The sequence below is a fragment of the Aythya ferina genome (assembly GCF_964211825.1).
Source record: "Aythya ferina genome assembly, chromosome: 7".
NCBI lineage: Eukaryota > Metazoa > Chordata > Aves > Anseriformes > Anatidae > Aythya > Aythya ferina.
In genome coordinates, this window is record NC_140302.1 from 9,304,176 (window position 1) to 9,324,383 (window position 20,208).

General features: G+C 40.3%; 1 protein-coding gene across 1 annotated transcript in view; it reads right to left on the minus strand.

The window, feature by feature from the left end:
* Positions 1-20,208, minus strand: part of WAPL (WAPL cohesin release factor) — a 72,952-nt gene that overhangs the window by 43,850 nt on the left and 8,894 nt on the right. Inside the window, 3 exon segments of the mRNA XM_084525320.1 lie at positions 1,554-1,672; positions 9,535-10,549; positions 10,553-10,602. Of these exon segments, the coding sequence (XP_084381446.1) occupies positions 1,554-1,672; positions 9,535-10,549; positions 10,553-10,602 (1,184 nt within the window).

Here is a 20,208-nt window from a genome sequence, read left to right on the forward strand (position 1 = left end):
GCTGAAAATACAGCAGAACAGGTTCAGTCAAATTTACATTCTCAGTACTTCAGTTTCTCAGTCTGCTCTAACATGTTCCCTGAGAAGAAGCTGATCTTTTGTAAAAAAGATTATCAGCAGAAGCAGAGGAACTCCCATTTTAAAGAAATATTTCTGTTCTTTAAAAGAAACCTTCCTCACTTATCGACAGCCTGACTTGAGACTCCAGAAGCAAGAGTTGGCAGCTGAGGGCTCCTCGTTCTGCCCAAAGTCACCAGGCACCAAGAAGCAGTACTTCTCTTCAAAAGGGCATTACAACTGAAAATACTTAGTGGTCACGCAGCCCCTGAAATCAAATTATTCCCGTGTGTGTTTTGAAAAATATTACAGATTTGTCCTTCTTCTTCTACCCACGAATCCACATTTGATGCGAAAAATAATTATATATCAACACAGCTGGGGGGATAAAAGAGATGACTTAGTTCTCAAAACGAACCAAAAAAATGTAAAATACTTGAAGTGAAGATACTTTGCAAGAAATTAACTAGTTTTATGAGATCTTTTAGCATTACACATCAAAGGAAAAAATAAATATATTTTTAAAAATCTCTTAGAATTGCTAGACTACTGAACAAACTCCTCTGCATACAGAAGTTTATATTCAAGCATACAACTGCTGGGTCTTGTAAAACTTAAGGAAATCAAAGTCAAAGACAAAATATACAGGCTTTTCCCTCTCCAGTTCCCTCTCTCTCTTATTACCCCAGTTCTGGATTGCAACAACTGTGAGACAACTACACTCTAGTCCAGACAATGGGAATGTACAATGCAAAAAGCATGTTAAAAGGCCTCAGGTGCTAAAAATAGCTGTCTTAGACAATTGTCATAAAAACTTCATTTAATGGAAATCACATGGATCCCGGTACTGTAAACTTTCAGCTGAACAGCTGAACATAATTTTCGCTGTATGCACTTCAAAAGCCTCAAAATACTGAGTGACCTATAATAACAGGTAAGATAAAATACACCTAGCATTAGCAAAATAAGCAAGCTCTGTTCACAATGTGAAATGGCAAATTCATACTGAATGCTACACAGTTGGGGTATACGGTAGCATGGAATCTGGGGATGCTTTTCTTTTTTAAGAAAAAAAATCTTACTTTCCATGTGTCAAAAGCACTTGTCCTTATAAAGACACCAATGCCAAATTGAAAGGTTTGAGGTTCAATCCTCCAATGTGATACATATGGCTTAATAGAGAGAAGAAATAAGTCTACACAGCATCTAACAGTGCTTTTTCTTAAGCATCATCTAGAATGGAATGTATCAAGGTTGTGAGTTACCATTGCACAACCCATGAGTTCAGACTTGAATCTGATACTCCCAGTAACTGACGCAAGAACTTTCTCACTGGAAGAAAGGTTTCCTTTTCCACGTTTAAGGTGTAATCTTACAAAACAACGATTATCCAAGCACAGATATAAAGTGGGACAAAAGGCCTGTTTAACTATAGAAGAACATTAACACTGAAGAGCTGATTAAAATAAGAACTTGGTCTAAGTATTATTACTCACCCGCTTTGGCCCACTAAAAATCTTCCTGGTGTTTTCCTTAGATTTATCACCTTGTTTATTTGTGGATTTTTTATTGCCTTCAGGCACACCGGATGCATCCTCTGAGAATTCCAGAAGCTCTGCAAAAGGAAATAAGTATAAAACCTTACTGAAAGTTGTTGAACTGTTAAAGCATTTATTGCATCTAACATTTCAACGTGTAACTTCTGAAGTCATGTAACAATCAAACACTCTTCACCATAAACTCAGTTTTCAGCTCAATCATAGCTCTTGGCGGAGCTCATGTTTACTGACTGGAGAAGTCATAGCACGCAGGTGATGCATTACAAGGTACACTGCCTAAATCACTATAGCACCACTAGCCCAATGTATAATCTTCAAGTTATTATTTCCCCATACATACGTGCACTCCTCTGAGTTCCAGGTCACAGCTTACATGTGCTTGTTCACAGCTTACAGCCACAGCCAAGCAGCAGATAAATTAAACTGCAGCTGAGGTTCTTGTACTGAGAAGTACAAGACTGAGAGAATTACATTTCTTACTGCAAGTACAGGAATGAAGAATTGACCTTACTTTGCGTCTCATGAAGGCAACCTGCTTATATTTGCTTATGCTGTTGCAACAGTAATAAAGAAATGCAGCCATCAGTTTGGCAAGGAGTCAGCCTGAAGGCCCCCAAAATGGCCTTCCGCTGTAATACTTACTTCCTTTATCTGTATTTCTATTCACCAGTTTTGCACTATAAACCTGCAATTCACTGATCTAATTAAACCCTTGTCCTATTTCTTTTTCTCTAAACTTGTGTTGTTTCAAAGCATTATCCCTTGGAGAGCAGCTTATGTTCTTTGACTTGGCACAAACCAGAAGTTACCATAAAATTTCAAACCAGAAATGAAGACAGGCACAGAGAAGCACTGTTTCATCTGATAAACCATGTAGAAAACCTATCTATTCCAAAGCAGCTGCTATTTGAAAGCTGCACTGCAAAAATACAAGCAGGTTGGATCAGTTACTTTAATCCTCAGCGCACTGAGTAAACAGGACCAGCCAAATTCCTAGACGAGGCAATCCAATGCAAACCAAGCAAGTGAATTTCAAACTGCACTTGGAAGCACACAAAATTGAGCTAGTACCAGGGACATAAGTATTCCTAAAGTGCTTGGGGGCCTTATTTTAAATCGCTGAGTTTGACAGCTCTGGCAACACCATGAGGCAGTGCACCCACCCCAGAAGACCCAGAGGCCCAGCCTCATGCCCCCACTGGCTGGATTTCCCTTCAGCCCCACGTCAGCACAGGAGCGTGACCAATCCCTCTGAAAGTAAGGGGGGCTTTTTAAAGGATGTTTGGGTAAAGTAAGTCTGACAGGGAAAAAATTACAGGCCAGTTCCCCTTACCTTTAATTAAATAATGCAAAACTACTTCCAAGTCTACATAAAAGTCACCTTAGCCCTTCACTGGCACTTCCCAATTAAAGGAGTCCCATCCAATTGCTTGGATGCATATTCTTCCAGATTCTGAAATACTTAAGAGAAGACAGGCCCTGGCTGCAATTCCAACAGAGGGTCAAACAAACCCACAGTCACAGAGCCTCCTCTTCCAGATAAAGAGCTAAAAAGTAAATCACTTGTCCACAGGAACTACAAAAATGCCAAGCACTAGAAACTCAGAAGTGGTTTTCACCAGCCCCATCAGCCCAACTTGTGCCTCGCAGCAGAGACCTGGAGCTGGTATCATGATAGAAAATGACTGGTAGGGCTCCAAACCAACTAGGCCACAATTTTTAAATCACTTAAGTTCCTTTGTTTGAATTCTCTACTCTTGTGCGATATTAACTATCCCATTTAAGTCAGATAGTTTTGAATTTGATTTTAAAAAATTAACTTCTATTTATGACAAACATTTTTCATCTTTTGATGACGTTAGCACATCAAATGCTTTTATAATTAATTTCATAAAATAATCTGGATTATTCTCATTTAAGCAATGCCCTTTGTGGCCTTCTGGCTATCCTAAAATCAGTCTGCATTTGTGCCTAACTACACTTTCAAATCTCAGTTAAGTGATGTGGGGAGAGCCTTTTACTAACATAAATTTAGCCAGGCAAAGGCACGAGTAGATGTGCAAGCAGTGATGCTACCTAAGTTTGTTTTCTAACAGCTCTCTTACATAGATTTTTTTTTTTTTTTTTTAAATTTAGAAAAAATTTATTGGCCTTCCTCTCAATATAGAAGCATGTAAGTCCTTTGCTCCTCCATCCAACCATCTTCAAGGCATTTATAATCTTTGAGATCATTTGTCTGGCTTACCTAAATCAGAAAGATGTTCAAATATCAACGAGAAGGCAAAACCAGAGGAAAAACAAAACGACTTTTGTTTTAGAGCCTGACAGTTATTCTGCAGGAGATTTCTGAAGCCCAAACAGGACTCTGTTTTGAGGACTTCAATGTACTAGTAACTGGCTAGAAATATTTACCCTGTTAAGCTCATTTAGTTTGGAATGAGATGTAAATAAAGAAAAAAATTAAGCTCACTCATCATAAACGCACTGAGTGCTAGACGCTGATATGAAAAAGCTACATGACTTTCCAGAAGGAATATAAGAAATTCATTTTGATCACTGAAAGGAAAATGAACACATGACAGGCATTTAGTGGTATATCAGAACTGATTTACAAAGCAAAAGGCTAAGCTGTGATGCTTATACTACCGTAACAACATACCTGCTAGCGTAATTTAAGTCGGTAATACTGTAGCCCTTAATTACTGTGCTGCTTATGAGAAATATAGTGAAGAAGGACATGAAGGAAATAAAAATAAGCACATAAAGGAATATAGATCTTGATATCTTCATTTAATGCAATGTTTTAGGGCAACTGAGCTATCCTGTTTGTGTCAATCTATATTAAGGTAATGAAACACAATTTTACTCAGTTTTAAATTTAAATTCCTGTCACTTTCTGTAATAATTTCATTGTCATTGGCTAAAGGGGAATGTAACAAAGCAAGTAGTAACAAAGTCCTGGCTGTTCCAGTTGAACAGGTGGGAAATGAAGCCCTCCGGGGATGCAAGTTCAGGAGTGATGTATGTCAGGCATCTTAGAGATCTCTCGGACCACTGACAGACAAGACGGGACCAGACCTTTGGGGGCAAGGAAGAAACAAACTGATGGCGCAGTTATTTCCAGCAGTTTAACACTGCCCCAAAGATACAGGCATGCTATTCAAAACTGCAGCTTATTTTTAAATACCTACTTAAATATAAAATGCATATATACTTATAAAGTTACCTTCTCTTCTTTGCTGTTACTGCAGACTGCTCTTGGATGCAACTCCCCACTAATACAGTCAAGTAGTTAAGTCACCTCGGTACTAAAGGCTTCTCTCTCCTAGAGCCATCCTGTGTTCTGGCTACAGAAATGATACCAGCACCATTTCTGCTCTAGTCCAGCCAAATTGGTATCTTTAGCCCCTGGCAGGATGCAGCTCCTAACAGAAGGCAGCCTCTGCTGCGACCAGGGTGAGAGAATCCCAGACCGCAAGTAGAGAAGAGGAATGGCAACTTGGACTTGAACTGAGAGCTCCACTACAGGTCTAAGGTTTGAAGCGATGAAGTGCCTCCATTAAAACAGAAGAGTCTGTGAGAAGGGCCTAAGAATTTAAAAGGCAGAGCATCTCAGGCGAGCTTACTGGACAAGTGAAGAACAGAACAGACACAGTTATGTGAGAGACTGTCTCAAACTCAAACTGAAATTACCTACTTTGTATTTTTTCCTGCACTAACAGTGTTACCCATCTGGTCTTTGGTGCTTCCTTGCACTCAACTTGCAGGAACAGTTGCATTTGTGTTACTAAATTTACTTTCCACCCAGCCTGGGAGGAATAGCCCATTTCCATAGTTAGAAAATCTCTGCATAATGCTTCAGAGTAACATTCTAAAATGTGTTTCATAAAAATAAGTCTGGATTATTTTAAGTAACCAAATTAGTATTAAGGCAAAAATAGGGTGAGACTGCAACAGAAAGCACCAGATCTCTTTCAAAAAGCTTACTATATCTTATAACACTACTTATTCACAGAACTTCAAAAGTCAGTCTTAGGAGTTTTGTGCAAAAATTGAAACCTTCATGCATTTTGAAACCAATTCCCCCAGAACAACTCACTGAAAAAAAACAGGAAACAAACAAGAAAATCTCTCATGTCCTATCACTTCGCGTCCCCTTTCGATCCTTTCAGCCTTGTTCCCTGTAAACAACCCCCTCCAGCTCCCTCTCAAGGGCTTCTCCTCATCCCCTTCCCTGCTGAAACGGTGAGCGATGAGGCCAGCACACGAACACGAAAAGCCATCCCTAGGATTCAGCATTCGTGCCTGCTGATACGGGGAGCTGACAGGGCAGCTGCCCCTTCTGTGAACCATGACAGATCTCAAAGCTCCTAGGAGTCTTGTATTTACAGTAGATGGGAAACATTTCTCCCATACTGATAAATAACGTAGGAGATAGTCTCACTTAAGCTTCAAGGGGAAGAAGCCTTGTGTGCTCTGGGAAGTGTATGCCTTTGAACAACCTTTCCTAGACACAGCTCAATGCTTCAGTCTGTCAGACAGCTCTTAACAGAGCACCACAGATTTTCTTATGTTCTTTGGGTGATGTTACCTTTTCAAAATTACCTCTCAAACCATCTGATTGCTTGTGCTCATCTTCTTCCTGAGTTCCTTCCACCACAGAGACATCATGACTTTATTCTTTGAGCTACCAGCAGCAGTCAGCCACCAACCCTTACTTGTTCTACAATCTCTGCAAAGACTGGTGGCTCCTCAGGGGAGACCTACGGTAATTCTGTGAAAATGCTTGAAATGTAGACTACTACACTGGGAGTAAGCCCACATGGTCAGTGTTTCTGTAAAATAAAATGGAGTCTACATAAAATAGGAGAAAAATGACAACTTTGTCTAATGATTTCCAGAGCTGGAATTCAGAGAGAAGAGGTGGCATCTCACTTGTCATCTTGGAACTGGCACACTGAATTTTGATCTGTAGGTCTATTCATCAGTATGAGAAAGAAGAGCAGACAACTCAGGTAGCAAGCACTACAACCTTTCAATACTGCAACTTGTGAAGAAGGTTTTTCTGCAATATATTCTGAAAGCTTCTGAATTTGGATTCGAAACCTGTGTTTCCCATGAATGTAGCTTTTTTTCCATAACTTACCGAAGTTATTTTACCTCAACATAAGGTTTAGATCCAGAAGTCCTTGATAAATTTTCTAACTCAGTATCACTATATTTAAGGATCATCAAACGACTGTCCAAAGTGATCCTAACACTCAACCTTTTGAAAGGTCTGAGAGAACACAACCAGAAATAGCAAAAAGGATTACAAATCTCAAGGCAACATTCAACTCCCTATCTTTACAATCTGTACTACAGGACTGAGCTAGGGAACATGCTGGGACTTAGGAAAAAGCTTCAAGTTTTGCTTTTCAAAAGGCAAATCTCACCTGCTTACCAGTAACCCAAACCAGGAATTGACTGAGTAAAGCAGACAAATACAGGGGAAGCACGCACCAGTGGACATACTGAGAGGGAGCTCTTACCTCAACACTGGAGAAGTGCATTTAAGAAAATGAGAAACCACAAAAATTTACATCTACCTGTGCCAAGGCCATCTCTGCAGAACACATCAGAGAAATAATCAGTGATACGTCAGAGTGTAACAGCCTCCTCTGTGAACACAGTGCTGAATGTAAACAGGAGATATTTTGAGGCTCCAGAGGACAGTAGCTGAAAGGATGATTTGATGGATCAGCATCTCAGCTGCCTTAACTGTGTAAGGATTTTTTTTTCCTTGGAATAAACAGCTGACCAAAGACTTGTCAGAGAAAGGAACCCAAATGGAGTACTTCATAAGCAGCCCTGTAAATTAAACCCATTTTCCAAAGATGCTGGAATGCAAGTCTCTCACCATAGTGAATTTGAGATTTCAAGTATTTTTGTTTGAAAACACTATATCCCCACATAATACCAGTATTAACTTGGTCCTTTAAAAATTTGCAACGTCTCCAGTCTTCTTCTAATCTTTAATTAGAAGGTCTTAAAGGCAATTCTGTTCCTAAAGAACGCTATAATTAGAAGACAAAAATGAAGATCTTTTCCTATAAGATGTTATTTCTGGATTATATTAGCAGAAATTATTTGCACAAGGGAAAAAAGCGGATTCTCCAGCATCTGCAAGGCTAGACTCAAGTTCTCCCCTCTCCCCACTGCCATAAAACACATTTTGGTGAAAGTCTTAACCATCGATGAATGGATAAAAACTTCTTTGCAGATTCATGCTTCAAAGTGCAGGGCCAAGAAGTTCTCTAGAGTATTAGCAGTGTTTTGAAACACTTAATCCAACACGCATGAGGCTTTGGTATTACACGTTTTCAGAAAGGTTTTCAGTAAGAAAAAGCTGAAGGAAACCTTTCCCCATGGTTATTCCTCCTCTTCTTCACCAACACACCTTCAGCCTTGATCAAAGTCACCACAAGGACCACTAAGCAATACTCCAATTATTCAAAGGCACCACAAGGTGCTTAGCAAATTCTGCCTGAACACTTTTATTCATGTCTGTACACACACGTACAAACGCACATATACCAACATACCGCCTATGTAAAAGAGATAGCAACTTGGAAACAAAAAATCTTCAATATGCAAGGCACAACCAAAGCCAGGTAGCTGACTGGCACTCCACCAGCCCCCAGAGCCTCTCTCGCTTGAGAAAGGTGCAAACTGTTCGCAAATGTGTTTGAAAAGCACAAGTTTCTGCCTCAGCTCAGTAATCTGGGGTTGCCATAGGCCTTCTGTAGGAAGGTATCGGCCTACCAGGTATAGGCACTGTATGCAAAACACATTAAAATAGGGGGGAAAGGGGGGAAAGGGGGGAAAGGGGGGAAAGGGGGGAAAGGGGGGAAAGGGGGGAAAGGGGGGAAAGGGGGGAAAGGGGGGAAAGGGGGGAAAGGGGGGAAAGGGGGGAAAGGGGGGAAAGGGGGGAAAGGGGGGAAAGGGGGGAAAGGGGGGAAAGGGGGGAAAGGGGGGAAAGGGGGGAAAGGGGGGAAAGGGGGGAAAGGGGGGAAAGGGGGGAAAGGGGGGAAAGGGGGGAAAGGGGGGAAAGGGGGGAAAGGGGGGAAAGGGGGGAAAGGGGGGAAAGGGGGGAAAGGGGGGAAAGGGGGGAAAGGGGGGAAAGGGGGGAAAGGGGGGAAAGGGGGGAAAGGGGGGAAAGGGGGGAAAGGGGGGAAAGGGGGGAAAGGGGGGAAAGGGGGGAAAGGGGGGAAAGGGGGGAAAGGGGGGAAAGGGGGGAAAGGGGGGAAAGGGGGGAAAGGGGGGAAAGGGGGGAAAGGGGGGAAAGGGGGGAAAGGGGGGAAAGGGGGGAAAGGGGGGAAAGGGGGGAAAGGGGGGAAAAAAAGGAAAAAAAAGGAAAAAAGGAAAAAAAGGAAAAAAAGGAAAAAAAGGAAAAAAAGGAAAAAAAGGAAAAAAAGGAAAAAAAGGAAAAAAAGGAAAAAAAGGAAAAAAAGGAAAAAAAGGAAAAAAAGGAAAAAAAAGGAAAAAAAAGGAAAAAAAAGGAAAAAAAAAGGAAAAAAAAAGGAAAAAAAAGGAAAAAAAAAGGAAAAAAAAGGAAAAAAAAGGAAAAAAAAGGAAAAAAAAGGAAAAAAAAGGAAAAAAAAAGGAAAAAAAAAGGAAAAAAAAAGGAAAAAAAAGGAAAAAAAAGGAAAAAAAAGGAAAAAAAAGGAAAAAGGAAACCTTCTACCTCTGGCATATTTCAAGGTTGCTACAAAACACTAAATAAACAAAACCACAGCAGAAATAAGCAAATGTAACTTCCAGATATCCAACCCAAGCGTATTGTTCGATGAATCTTTCAGTACACTGAAAAAAAGAACCAAATAAAGGCCAACTGAATTAAAACGTTTACCATGTATTCTAGAAGAGTTCTGTTTACCTGCATTAGTATTGAGCTGGCTATCTTGGGAGCAGTTTTCATTGCTCTCGGAGGTTGACTGAAGTGAGGAAGATGGTGCAGTTCTACTTCGTTTTTTGTTAGCTTTCCTTTCCACTACCTGCCATTCTTCTTCTTCATCCTCGCTTTCACTCAGGTCATCAAACCCAAAGTACTTAATTTTGTAATTGGAACTCCCAGAACTTCTAGAGGCACCTTCATCTCCCCCTCCCTCATCTTGATCGTCAAACCCAAAAAACTCTAATTTGACATCCTTTTTGGATTTGGTATTGCTTGGTCGGAACCTGGTTGTAGTTTTTGTAGTAGCAATGTCTGCTTTTTTTCTTAAACGTCCAGCTTCTCCTAAGTCAGTAGGGGTTGCTGTGGTAAATTCATCAATTCTTTCCATGGTATCCTGTATAGTAACATTACAAACTGACAAGCAAGATGGATGTAGAACAGTGTAGTCTCTAGTCCGTCCAACCGTCCCTCTAAAACTGGTCCCACTACTTAAAGAAGCTTTTCTTGCAGTGTTCAGACCATCATTATTTGACTCATTGTTTGTTTTGGATAAAGACTGGCTAGTGCCATCCATTAGCTTGTCAAAATTTGTTGCCCCCTGTGGTTTTGCTTTGTTAGATCTACAGTATGTCCTACAGTTGCTTGGCCTAGGAATAGTTTGCACAAGTTCTTCACTAATGGCTTCCTTTGGATTTTCAGTATCTTCTTTATCGCCCTCCTCATCCTTGCTCTTCACCTCTGAGAGCTGTTCACTGTCAAAATCTAATACATACTCTCCAGTTCTGGTATCTTCAGTTTCATCCTCCCATTCATACAAATGAGTTCTTAATGGCCCCTTCGTCTGAGATGCTTCTGATGGAGAATCTGACATTTTTCCGATGTGGGAGTCCCAAGAATCAGGCAAGTCCTTGGCTTCAGCATTGAATCCAGAAGCATCTGTAGTTTCAGCATTGGTTTTGTTACTGTCTTCAGCATTCTCACAGGTGAAATGACTGTTCTAGGTGAAATGACTGTTCTTCTCATTATCTTCATTCAAATTCTGCATTTTATCTAAAAGAAAACAAAAATAAATTTATTAGCAAAAAGCTCTGCTAAGAAAATAATCACCCTTGCAGACAAATTTGAAAAAAAATCACAGTATAACAGTAAATATTCGGTACTTAATTTAAAAAATCGTTAAAGGAGTCTCAATCCTCCTAATTAATACTGATACACTTTATGTCTTCCAGCTTACAATCTTTGTTATAAAGTCTCTTCATCATCCCTAGCAAAAATACACACCAGCTTGAATTAAGTGTCACTTTGAAAACAAATGCATCGTGAATAAAATATCCCCCAAATAGAAGCACTTACTGATGTACACAACCTCAACAAAAAAGGAGAGGTCTGCAACAAAATATTCTATGAAGTCAAAACACCATTCAATCTGTTTCAGTGTCTTACAATGAATAATTAGGGATAAAGGATGATTATAATTCACTTTCTAATTACATTAGAAAAAAAAGTATTATTTTCCTTCCTTTACATAGGAAGAGTGATGTCCCTCGCAAACCCTTGTTTTTAATCAACTTTTGTGATACACATTTTAGTGCCTGATCTGCTTCAGTCGCCCTAGTTTAAGAGTTTTCTTGCTTTTGCATAGCACTTGAAAATAACAGGCAACATAACATAATGGTAACATGAAACACGTGAATCAAAGGCATGGCTAAGTTGGCACATGCTCATTTCTAATACTACCAGATGCATATAGGAAAGGGGATGCAGGAGCAGGCTACAGCCACTCATTTGTATGCTCCTGGTCTAACTAAGGACTAGATAGCAGCAAGGCAATGTAACAGTAGACATGGAAATCAGCATGAGCTACAGAACCTATCAATTAAGTAAATTTCCTGAAAATTACCTTACAGTCCACTGTCTATGATAATAACTGAAACAAGTAAAAGTCATCCAGTAAAATCTGTACTAAATATGCTACAGACCCTTACAAACTATCTTAGAGGTCTCGATCATGTGCCCTGATCATAACGGCACACACATCAGCAACTATCTCGTTTTGCTGCATCAAATGAAAATACTTAAACTTCCCGAAGAAATATAAAAAACCTCATTCTCATCACAATTTTAATTTGAATTACTTCTCAAGAGCAGTTTTTACAACGTACTTCCACAGATCTGAGGAAAAGCTACTGCCAAAGTTAGTCTTGTACTTCTCGAGCCCACAGCCACACTTGCATCTTCTGCTGTCAAGGAGCATAGGTGTGGCTGTGAGCACTGTTTGTCGGGTCTGTTCTCAGCTGACCACAATAACAATGCTAGCTGAGACAGCAGAGAACTGCGATGGAAACCATTGCCTTTATTTTCCCTGAACACCAACCAAGGGTTGGTAGATTTGGTACATGAGTTTCATGAAGATTTTATCTGCATTTGCCATACTCTGCTACTGCACCACATACCCAAAAAAACACACGAGTGTTGGCCCTGCCCATCCTTTTTCCAAGAAACCTCATTAGGACTTGTGTCAGCCAGCGCCAGCACACATGGACCCAGGTGCCTACTGCACTATCAGCACTCACTGTAGGGGCAGCATGGGCCAGGAGAAGCAAGATAAGGAGTCTGACTGGGATGCAGAAGGCCCTGATGCACCGAGGACTAGCACATGATGAGATAAACCACAGAAACAGAAGCAACTGTGACAGGGACAAGCAGACAAAAGGCGAGAAGAGAACATGCTGTAAAGAGACAAGCACAGAAGGCCACAGTAATGGAAGATGTTCCACAGGCAGAACACAACTGCTAAGCTTCGGCTTTGTCATGTAGCAAATGCTTCCTAAACTAAAATTGAGGCTTTGGCATCCTTCAGTTCTGGTCCTGACTGCATTCATCAGGTACCACTTATCCAAGTGGCACAGAAGTTCCATCGCACTGACCAAAAGGTTTCAACCTTCCTGGTGAAGGAAGTGAGCATCAATACAGTTCAGGGATTTCTGTTCGTCTGCTTTCAGATTAAAACTGCATTACCTAAATGCCTATCCCTGCTTATAGCAACTGTAAAAGAATTTTAAGGCTCAGAAGAAAAACTCTACTAAAAGCAATGACTACCAAGCCAAGTTTTGCAGGTAAATGGTCTAATCCTAGCTGAAATTCCTCAGGGAGACAGGACAAGTAATATTTCACAGTGCATTCAAGTTTTTTGGGAGTCTACCTGAGGTCTGTTGTCGAAGTTTAAATACTCAGCTAGAAATAAAAAAGCTCTTCAGAGAATATATGAGATGCAATACTAAGTTCTCTCAAGACCATGAGTCCTAGCCATCTCGGCAATGGAATCTCAATTAGTCTTTGTTTTGAGCAATCAATACATAACACAAGGAATCTTATTAATCCCATTTCAATCTGATACTAGTGATAATCCAGGACGTCCACCCAATATTAGTTTTTCCAGAATTAAAAAGGGATCCTGATAGCACACACTGTGTTCCCTTCTCCTGCCATATGTTTATTACTGTGTAATTGAAAGCCACGGTAGTACATAGGCATGAAAACCAGCAAATTAAACCTACAAAATTTGATTTCCAGACTTTCTCACTGAAGCGCAGCCTTCCCACTACTATTCCATATCTGAGTGCACATTTACTTGAATTAATAAAACCTAAGCAACATTTAAAATACACACCTTTAACATATGCCTGCCTTTGCCTAATAAACAACACTTTGAACTGTTACAAAGAAGTTTCAGCATGTGTATCTGGAAAGGGAAAGGGTTTCCTATCCTAAGGATGCCTGGGATTTTGAAGACCTGCATGGCATATCAGGAACAAACCTGATCTGCTCTTCCCAGGGAAGGAATGCAATACAAATGTGCATATGCACATTACAACCCAACAGTCAAATAATTCAATAATTTGTTTTGAGAAGAGTACTGCAAAAATGTAGTGTTACATTGTCATAGTTTGAAGCATTACTGTTACACCTAAAGCACAAAAGATAATGTACATACCCAGCCTGCAAAACAGACTGAAGATGTCAAACAAATGTATGTATCTGTATCTACAGATATACACAAGCCACCACTGTCAAAAAAACTATTGGAAGAAATACCAAGGAATCTTCAACCAACAACCACCCTGTAACACACACTTTCATCTCTGTTCTCAAAATTCCAGATTTTAAAAAACAGTAGACTATTTAAAAGTAAAAAAATATTTTTTAAAAAAGCATTAAATATTTAGAAGGAAAGATATTCAGGGACTATTTGTTTAGGTTTTTCATGCAAAATCACTATCTATAACACAACTCTTGTAGTCATTCCTTAGTTCAGAGGCAGTGGTTGGCTGTTGAAGCCATTTTCGTGTTTCAGTTCTTTACCAGGAAGTTACTCAAAGTAGGAGCTAAAGCTCTCTTCTGCTACGTCCCTGTAAGAAAGATGATCCTTGACCTTCTATCAATCCCACTGCTGCTTTTATTAAACTTAAGTTTTTCTAACATGCATTAGATATTACATTGAGTAATAATAAATCCACATGACAAATAACTAAAATTCCTTCTTAATGAAAACTTTGATTTTGATTATGTAGTTACATACACTGAAGAACTATTCTACACATTGTTCTAGAATATCTCAGAATGGGCTAAAATTAGCCCAGTATTTGTACAACTCCAAGCAGGCAACACAGTCCCATCCAGTCATCTGTAACCTACTATATGAGGAAAAAGTTTTGTTCCCTCACTGCAGCAGCCACATTTGGGCAAACTGAGCCATCAGCTGAGAGGTGCCTCATGACCACAGCCATCCATAGCATCTATTTTCCCCATTTCTACTTTCCTGGGCTTGCAATGATGGCACTGTTTAATCCTTTGTGCTGATGTGGCTCCTATTCTCATTGCCAGTTCCACACATGGCCAAGCCACCCGCTGCTCTCCTTGCGCTGCTGCTCCCAGCAGAGCCGATAACCCAACTCGTGTCCTGGGTTCCCTTATCGGCCCCTCAGCACCAGTCTCTGCTGCCTCTAAGACAACCACCAAACACACGCAAGGCATTTGTGTGCCTGCGCCACTGAACAATTCAATCCGACGGAGCTGAGGCAGCAGCAGCGTACACCAGTCCTCCCAGCCCTGAATTCCTCACTTCTCTTCATCTGTCAGTCAATGAAGTCACTTTCTCCAGTCAGCCCAGCTAACTAATAAATAACAAACCCATTCCATCCCCATCAGACAGTTTTACCAGTGCTTCTTTTTGAGGAGAGACTTCCAAAAAACGATCTTTAAAGGCAAGCATGCCCCATTAACAGCTCTTTCTGTACCACAGCAGGACTTCCACTGCCTTTGCACTGCATCTCTTTGAATATGTGCATAAGTAACTCAGAATTTTGAGTCCTCTCTGAAAAGACTTAACTAGCAGCAGAGCATTGCATCTTATTTTTCGCGCTCATTGAGCCAGTAATTCAATACAGCACAAAAAGTTACTGGCAAACAGCAACCAAGTGGCAGTGAGCCAGCCTGTTCCCCACTTGTTTTGTGCCTATCAGACAGCAGTAGTTGAGAACCACCTCATACTTGGGACCCTCTGCTAACTGCCATGAGATACTTTTTTCCCCCTCTTCATAAGCAAGGTTGATGAAAAACTTGACTAGTAAGCTATTTACTGTACACAGGATAGAAAGTTTGACTTGAAGACGGGGTCATCATAACACGCTGGTGGAAAACTAAGCAATGATATTTAGGTAAGTACTTCCTCAACGAATACTTTATCAAGACATCGTCTTCTTTTCATCAGTGGGTCAAAAGCAGCCAGGCTGAAGCTTCTAGAACAAAAATTACTGAAAATCCTTCATTGCCAAAGGTGTACGATACCAGCGATCCCAGAAACCTACCCTTGATTTTAAGAATTACTATAGTTGTCTGCAGTAACTGTTATAGCTGAAGCTAGCAGGACTGTAATAAACGTGTAACATGTCAACTTATTTACAGATGCAAAAGGCACAGAGAAATTATTTTTGAAGTACTAACCGTGAATGACTAGATATTCTGTAGTTCAAAAGAGTCACGTAATTTCCCCTCCTAATTTTACCTGCAATTAGGCTCTTTTGGGGCCCAAATAGCAGAAGAAATCTCCCAAGAAATCTCAGATCAGCAAGCAATATCACACAGCTATATAAACCACGGGAGAGTCTTTTTTCAGGTGTTAGCACAATATTGCGAAGAACCATAACAATCTCCTGTACTAATCATGATTTGTTTGCTCTGCTTGAATCTCTAGAATTTAATTACCAGAGTATGAGAGAACCAATCTCAATGACTGGCAGGCAAATTAAATGTTAATGAATATAAAAGCACCCACACATACATACCCCTTGCTTATTTTATGCTCTAGTTTCTAGTGGAAAGATAGGGATGTCTGAAGAATTGCTGATGAATACAGAAGATACGAAACTTTGACTCTTTCTCACTAAACACATAGGATGTTTTCACAGACTGATAAACATGACTAAACTTCACAAAGCTGTGAGTGACTAAAATGATTATTCTCATCAGCTTTGTAAGATGACCACCAGAGATAAAAACTTCATATGCTGCAAGACACTCAATTTTTCTTCCTCTAGATAAAAGGAAATGCTTAAACTGTGTGAGCGTAACTGAGTTCCCCAAATCCCACCACTTTTCCAATAATAAACATTTTTCTAATAATAACCTTTAAACATTACACAAGAGCCCACCTAGACCTGCATAATTTATACTAGATGGATATAGAGTGAATTTTCTGTTTGCATTTTTTTCAAATACATGCTTAACATAAGCAGTCACTTAGCGGGCAGATGGAAGAAACGCTCTTCCTACATTTGACAAAACACAAAGTGCCTTGTGACTATCACGAGTAGCTACAGGAGAACTACCACTTGGCTTTTCATTTTTAAGGTCACATACAAAGGGCGAATGCTATTCTAGACTTCGTTTATTTGTGTATATATATATATATATATATATATTTTTTTTTTTTTTTAAGAAAAAGAAAACCATTTCCTTTAGAGGTATTACACCTACATTCTTCAGCTGGATATCTCTCATAATTTTGACTTTAAATGCCTCAGATTTCAACTTCATTTTTTCATTAAACACCCATAATACATCTCACCCTATTTTAAATGGTTTTTCCTCTGAAAAAAACTACCTCAAAGTGTGTTCCCAAATAACCCTTAGAAGCATCACTAATTCTTTTTCACATAGTACAATGAAGAAAATATCCTCATCTGCAAAACATTTGGTTCAATCATGCTAATAACAAAAAAAAAAAACATACAGACCTGTTGAGATGGTGAAAGGTCTTAAAAAAAAAAAAAAATAGTAATTGCAAGGCTTCCAGAAACTGCTCTCAGAGTAAAAAGAATCACTTCCATTTTAATTCTATGTCACCCACAAGAATAATTGTAGTTGAACTAAGACATACAACTTTCAGTATACTTCTTACCATCTACCTTTAGTTATATATTGTCTTAAAGAACAACAACAAAAATAAATCCAGTAGCTTTTCCAGAGCAGTAGCCACGCTGGAACAGTTGAGCAGGACACAGTAACACAAATCTTTCTCTATAGCAGAGGCAGAAGAGGACTCTTACGGATTGCTCTGTTCTCCATGGCTCAAAACCTTGACTTCTGGACTGATGATGGAATAAGAAAAACAGATTCCTAAAAACCAATACAAGGGACAACTAGCAAATTACCTTCAGCATTGACTAAGTGACTCCAGTCAGTTTGTATTGTATGTTGTATTCAAACCAGCAAAGAAACAGAGACCAAAGTCTATGTTTTTTAAAAATGCAGATGCCCGAGTATTTCTAAACCTGACTTTTGTCTGTCCCCCCACTGTTTTGCACGCAATGGAGTGCATTCAGTACTTCTCTCCTCTGATAACATGAAGTAAATTGATAACACGAAGTAAACGTAAGGGGAAGTTAGTTGCATAAGCAATAGAACTTCAACAGCCACTGACTAACACCTGTAAGCATAAGGCAGCGTTCAAAGACACGTGAGCATGGCACCTACAACGAGCAGCAAATACCACAAGGAACAGACCAGGCAAAACTCAGCTGCAATACTGAGAGCTGCAACAGGCCAGCACAGCCCAGAGTAGCCAGGCAAAGATGCCTTGTAGCAGTGAGTAATTAAGGCAGAGTTTTCTGTCTGGTGGTTGTCAAAGGCGACATAGCTAGAGAATAGCAGACAGCCTCTAAAATTATGTGGGGGAAGAGGGAGAGGACGGGAGCACCAGCGGGTGCACAAGTGCTCCAGGAGCTGGGAGCTTCTCCAGTATTCTTCCATCTTGCCACGGTCATTCTGCTTTGTCAAAATAGAGCCACTTATCTTGTTGCCTGGGCACCTTCAGAGATTTTTATCAGAATTCTTTAGACAGCTCAAACTTGTATTTTCTCATATCATCACTGATGACACACTCGAGTATTTACATCAATGAAACTCCATTGAAACGACTGACTAAATACCTAGTGTTGCACATTTAGCATTTGGGTATGCATTACAAGCAGCCATCCTCATTCCTGCTCATGGCTCACCATCATGGTGTTTACAGTTGCATTAATACAAACTTGGCCCAAATTTGCGCCAGGCAGGGCCTAAAAGCAGCAAGCATGCCAATGCAGAAATGGGAAATCACAAAAGTGGCTCCTTCCACTTCCCACAGCAGGTTCAGAGTGTGACAAAGCATTCTTACTTGGAGAGGAAAACACTGGAATTTGTGTTTGGAATTTGTGAATCTGATAACCCTCTTGCCATCATGGAAGAATCTGCAGTTAACCATGTCATACCCTTGTCCTTAGGGTACAGCATAAACCAAGATGGAATCCTAAACGAAGTCAATGGAAAAAAAATCCTTTAGGAAACCAAGTACTTTTGTTGACACAAATACTACAAATCCAAACCAACCGCCAGCAAATGTACACCCCACCTCAGGCCCTCTTTCAGTTTAATCTAATTTCCATTTAACTTACAAGACTAAGTTGCTTGGCTCTGAGTCTGAAAACATCGATTTCACCTTCACAAAATCAAATCAACATTTCCAGCCTGACACTCACTGCCTGGAGTCCAACGCTGTACATGTATTCTGTTAACAATCCAGCAGCAGAGCCTTAATGCTGTACTTGCCACTGAGAAGTCACGGCGAGCACAGACCAGTTCCTCCACCTGCGAGAGCACCATCTCTAGAGGGCTGTTTCTGCTCAGCAGGGCCCAAGGGCACACCAAGCAGACCAAGCACCATGGCCCACACAGCTGTCCCTGCAGCCCCCCAGCACTGGCCCACTTGATGGGGCAGGAGGCAGCGCAGGCTGCAGGTCCCACCTTTCAAGATTTGACCCATACTGGCTAACTGGAACAGAAGTTACTAGGGAAGTGAAGAGAACAAAACAACAGTCAATGGTAGTCTTGCAATGCTAAGAAACCAGGCTAAGACGTCAAAATATTATCATGTATGCAAAGCGAATGCTTATTTCTCTTACTCTAGAAAGAGTTGGAAGTATTAAACATTAGTCCCACTAACTCCAGCTCCAGGTTAGTTTTCTCTCACTTGTTCCATTCTCGATGGCTGCTAAGCGAAGCATCCTGAAGCTACGTACGGGATCTGTACTGCCCTCCACAGCTGGTGCACAATGAGATGTTACATACCTTCACTGCCATGGAACAAGCTGGGGAAGCCTTCGTTTTAAAACTCAATCACAGAATCACAGAATTTCTAGGCTGGAAGAGACCTCAAGATCATCAAGTCCAACCTCTGACCTAACACTAACAGTCCTCCATTAAACCATATCACTAAGCTCTACATCTAAACGTCTTTTAAAGACCTCCAGGGATGGTGACTCCACCACTTCCCTGGGCAGTCTGTTCCAATGTCTAACAACCCTTTTGGTAAAGAAGTTAAAAGTGAAAAGAACATGACTGACTTACTACACGGAGGAAACAGATCTACAGACTTGAACTAGGTTTCCTTTACTCTAAACCACAGAAATGCACAGAATTTATTGCCTATGTATAGATATTAAAGTTACTCAGAGGCAATGACATCTCACCAAGAAAAAAGAAACATCAAGAAGGCAGCAGCAATAAGATTAAATAAAAAAAACGGGTATCCAAGACCTTCTGATATCACCAGCTATTGAGGGCACACACATAAGCAGGCCAGAGCACATGAACGGACCACTGACACAGGAGACAAGAACCAGTTTGTAAGCTTATTATTAGCTATAGGTCTGCCTGATGTTCCCAAAAACTCATTTATTGTAGCTTCACTTTACTATCACTGATTTTTCAGGGCATAAAGCTACATCACTTTACAACTCAAAGCTGGCCAAGCTAAAGGAAAAGACAAATCTTTAGCAAGTGCTTGTATCATAATCTTCATTTCTGGGAAGAGAGCCCAACCAAGATGTTCAGTGTCTTCTTTGGTTTGGACAGAAAACTAGCAGACTTACTAACCACAGAAAAGCCATGTTTCCCTCCAAATACGAAAATGAGTCTCATTAGTTTCTCTCCTCTACTCCCTATTGGAAATCAAATGTTTTGGTTGGTAAGGAGAAAAGATTACAGACTAGACTCCTTTGCTATGTTTTCTGCCTATGACTGAACAGCTGGGGAACAGAAAAAAAAAAAAAAAAGCTT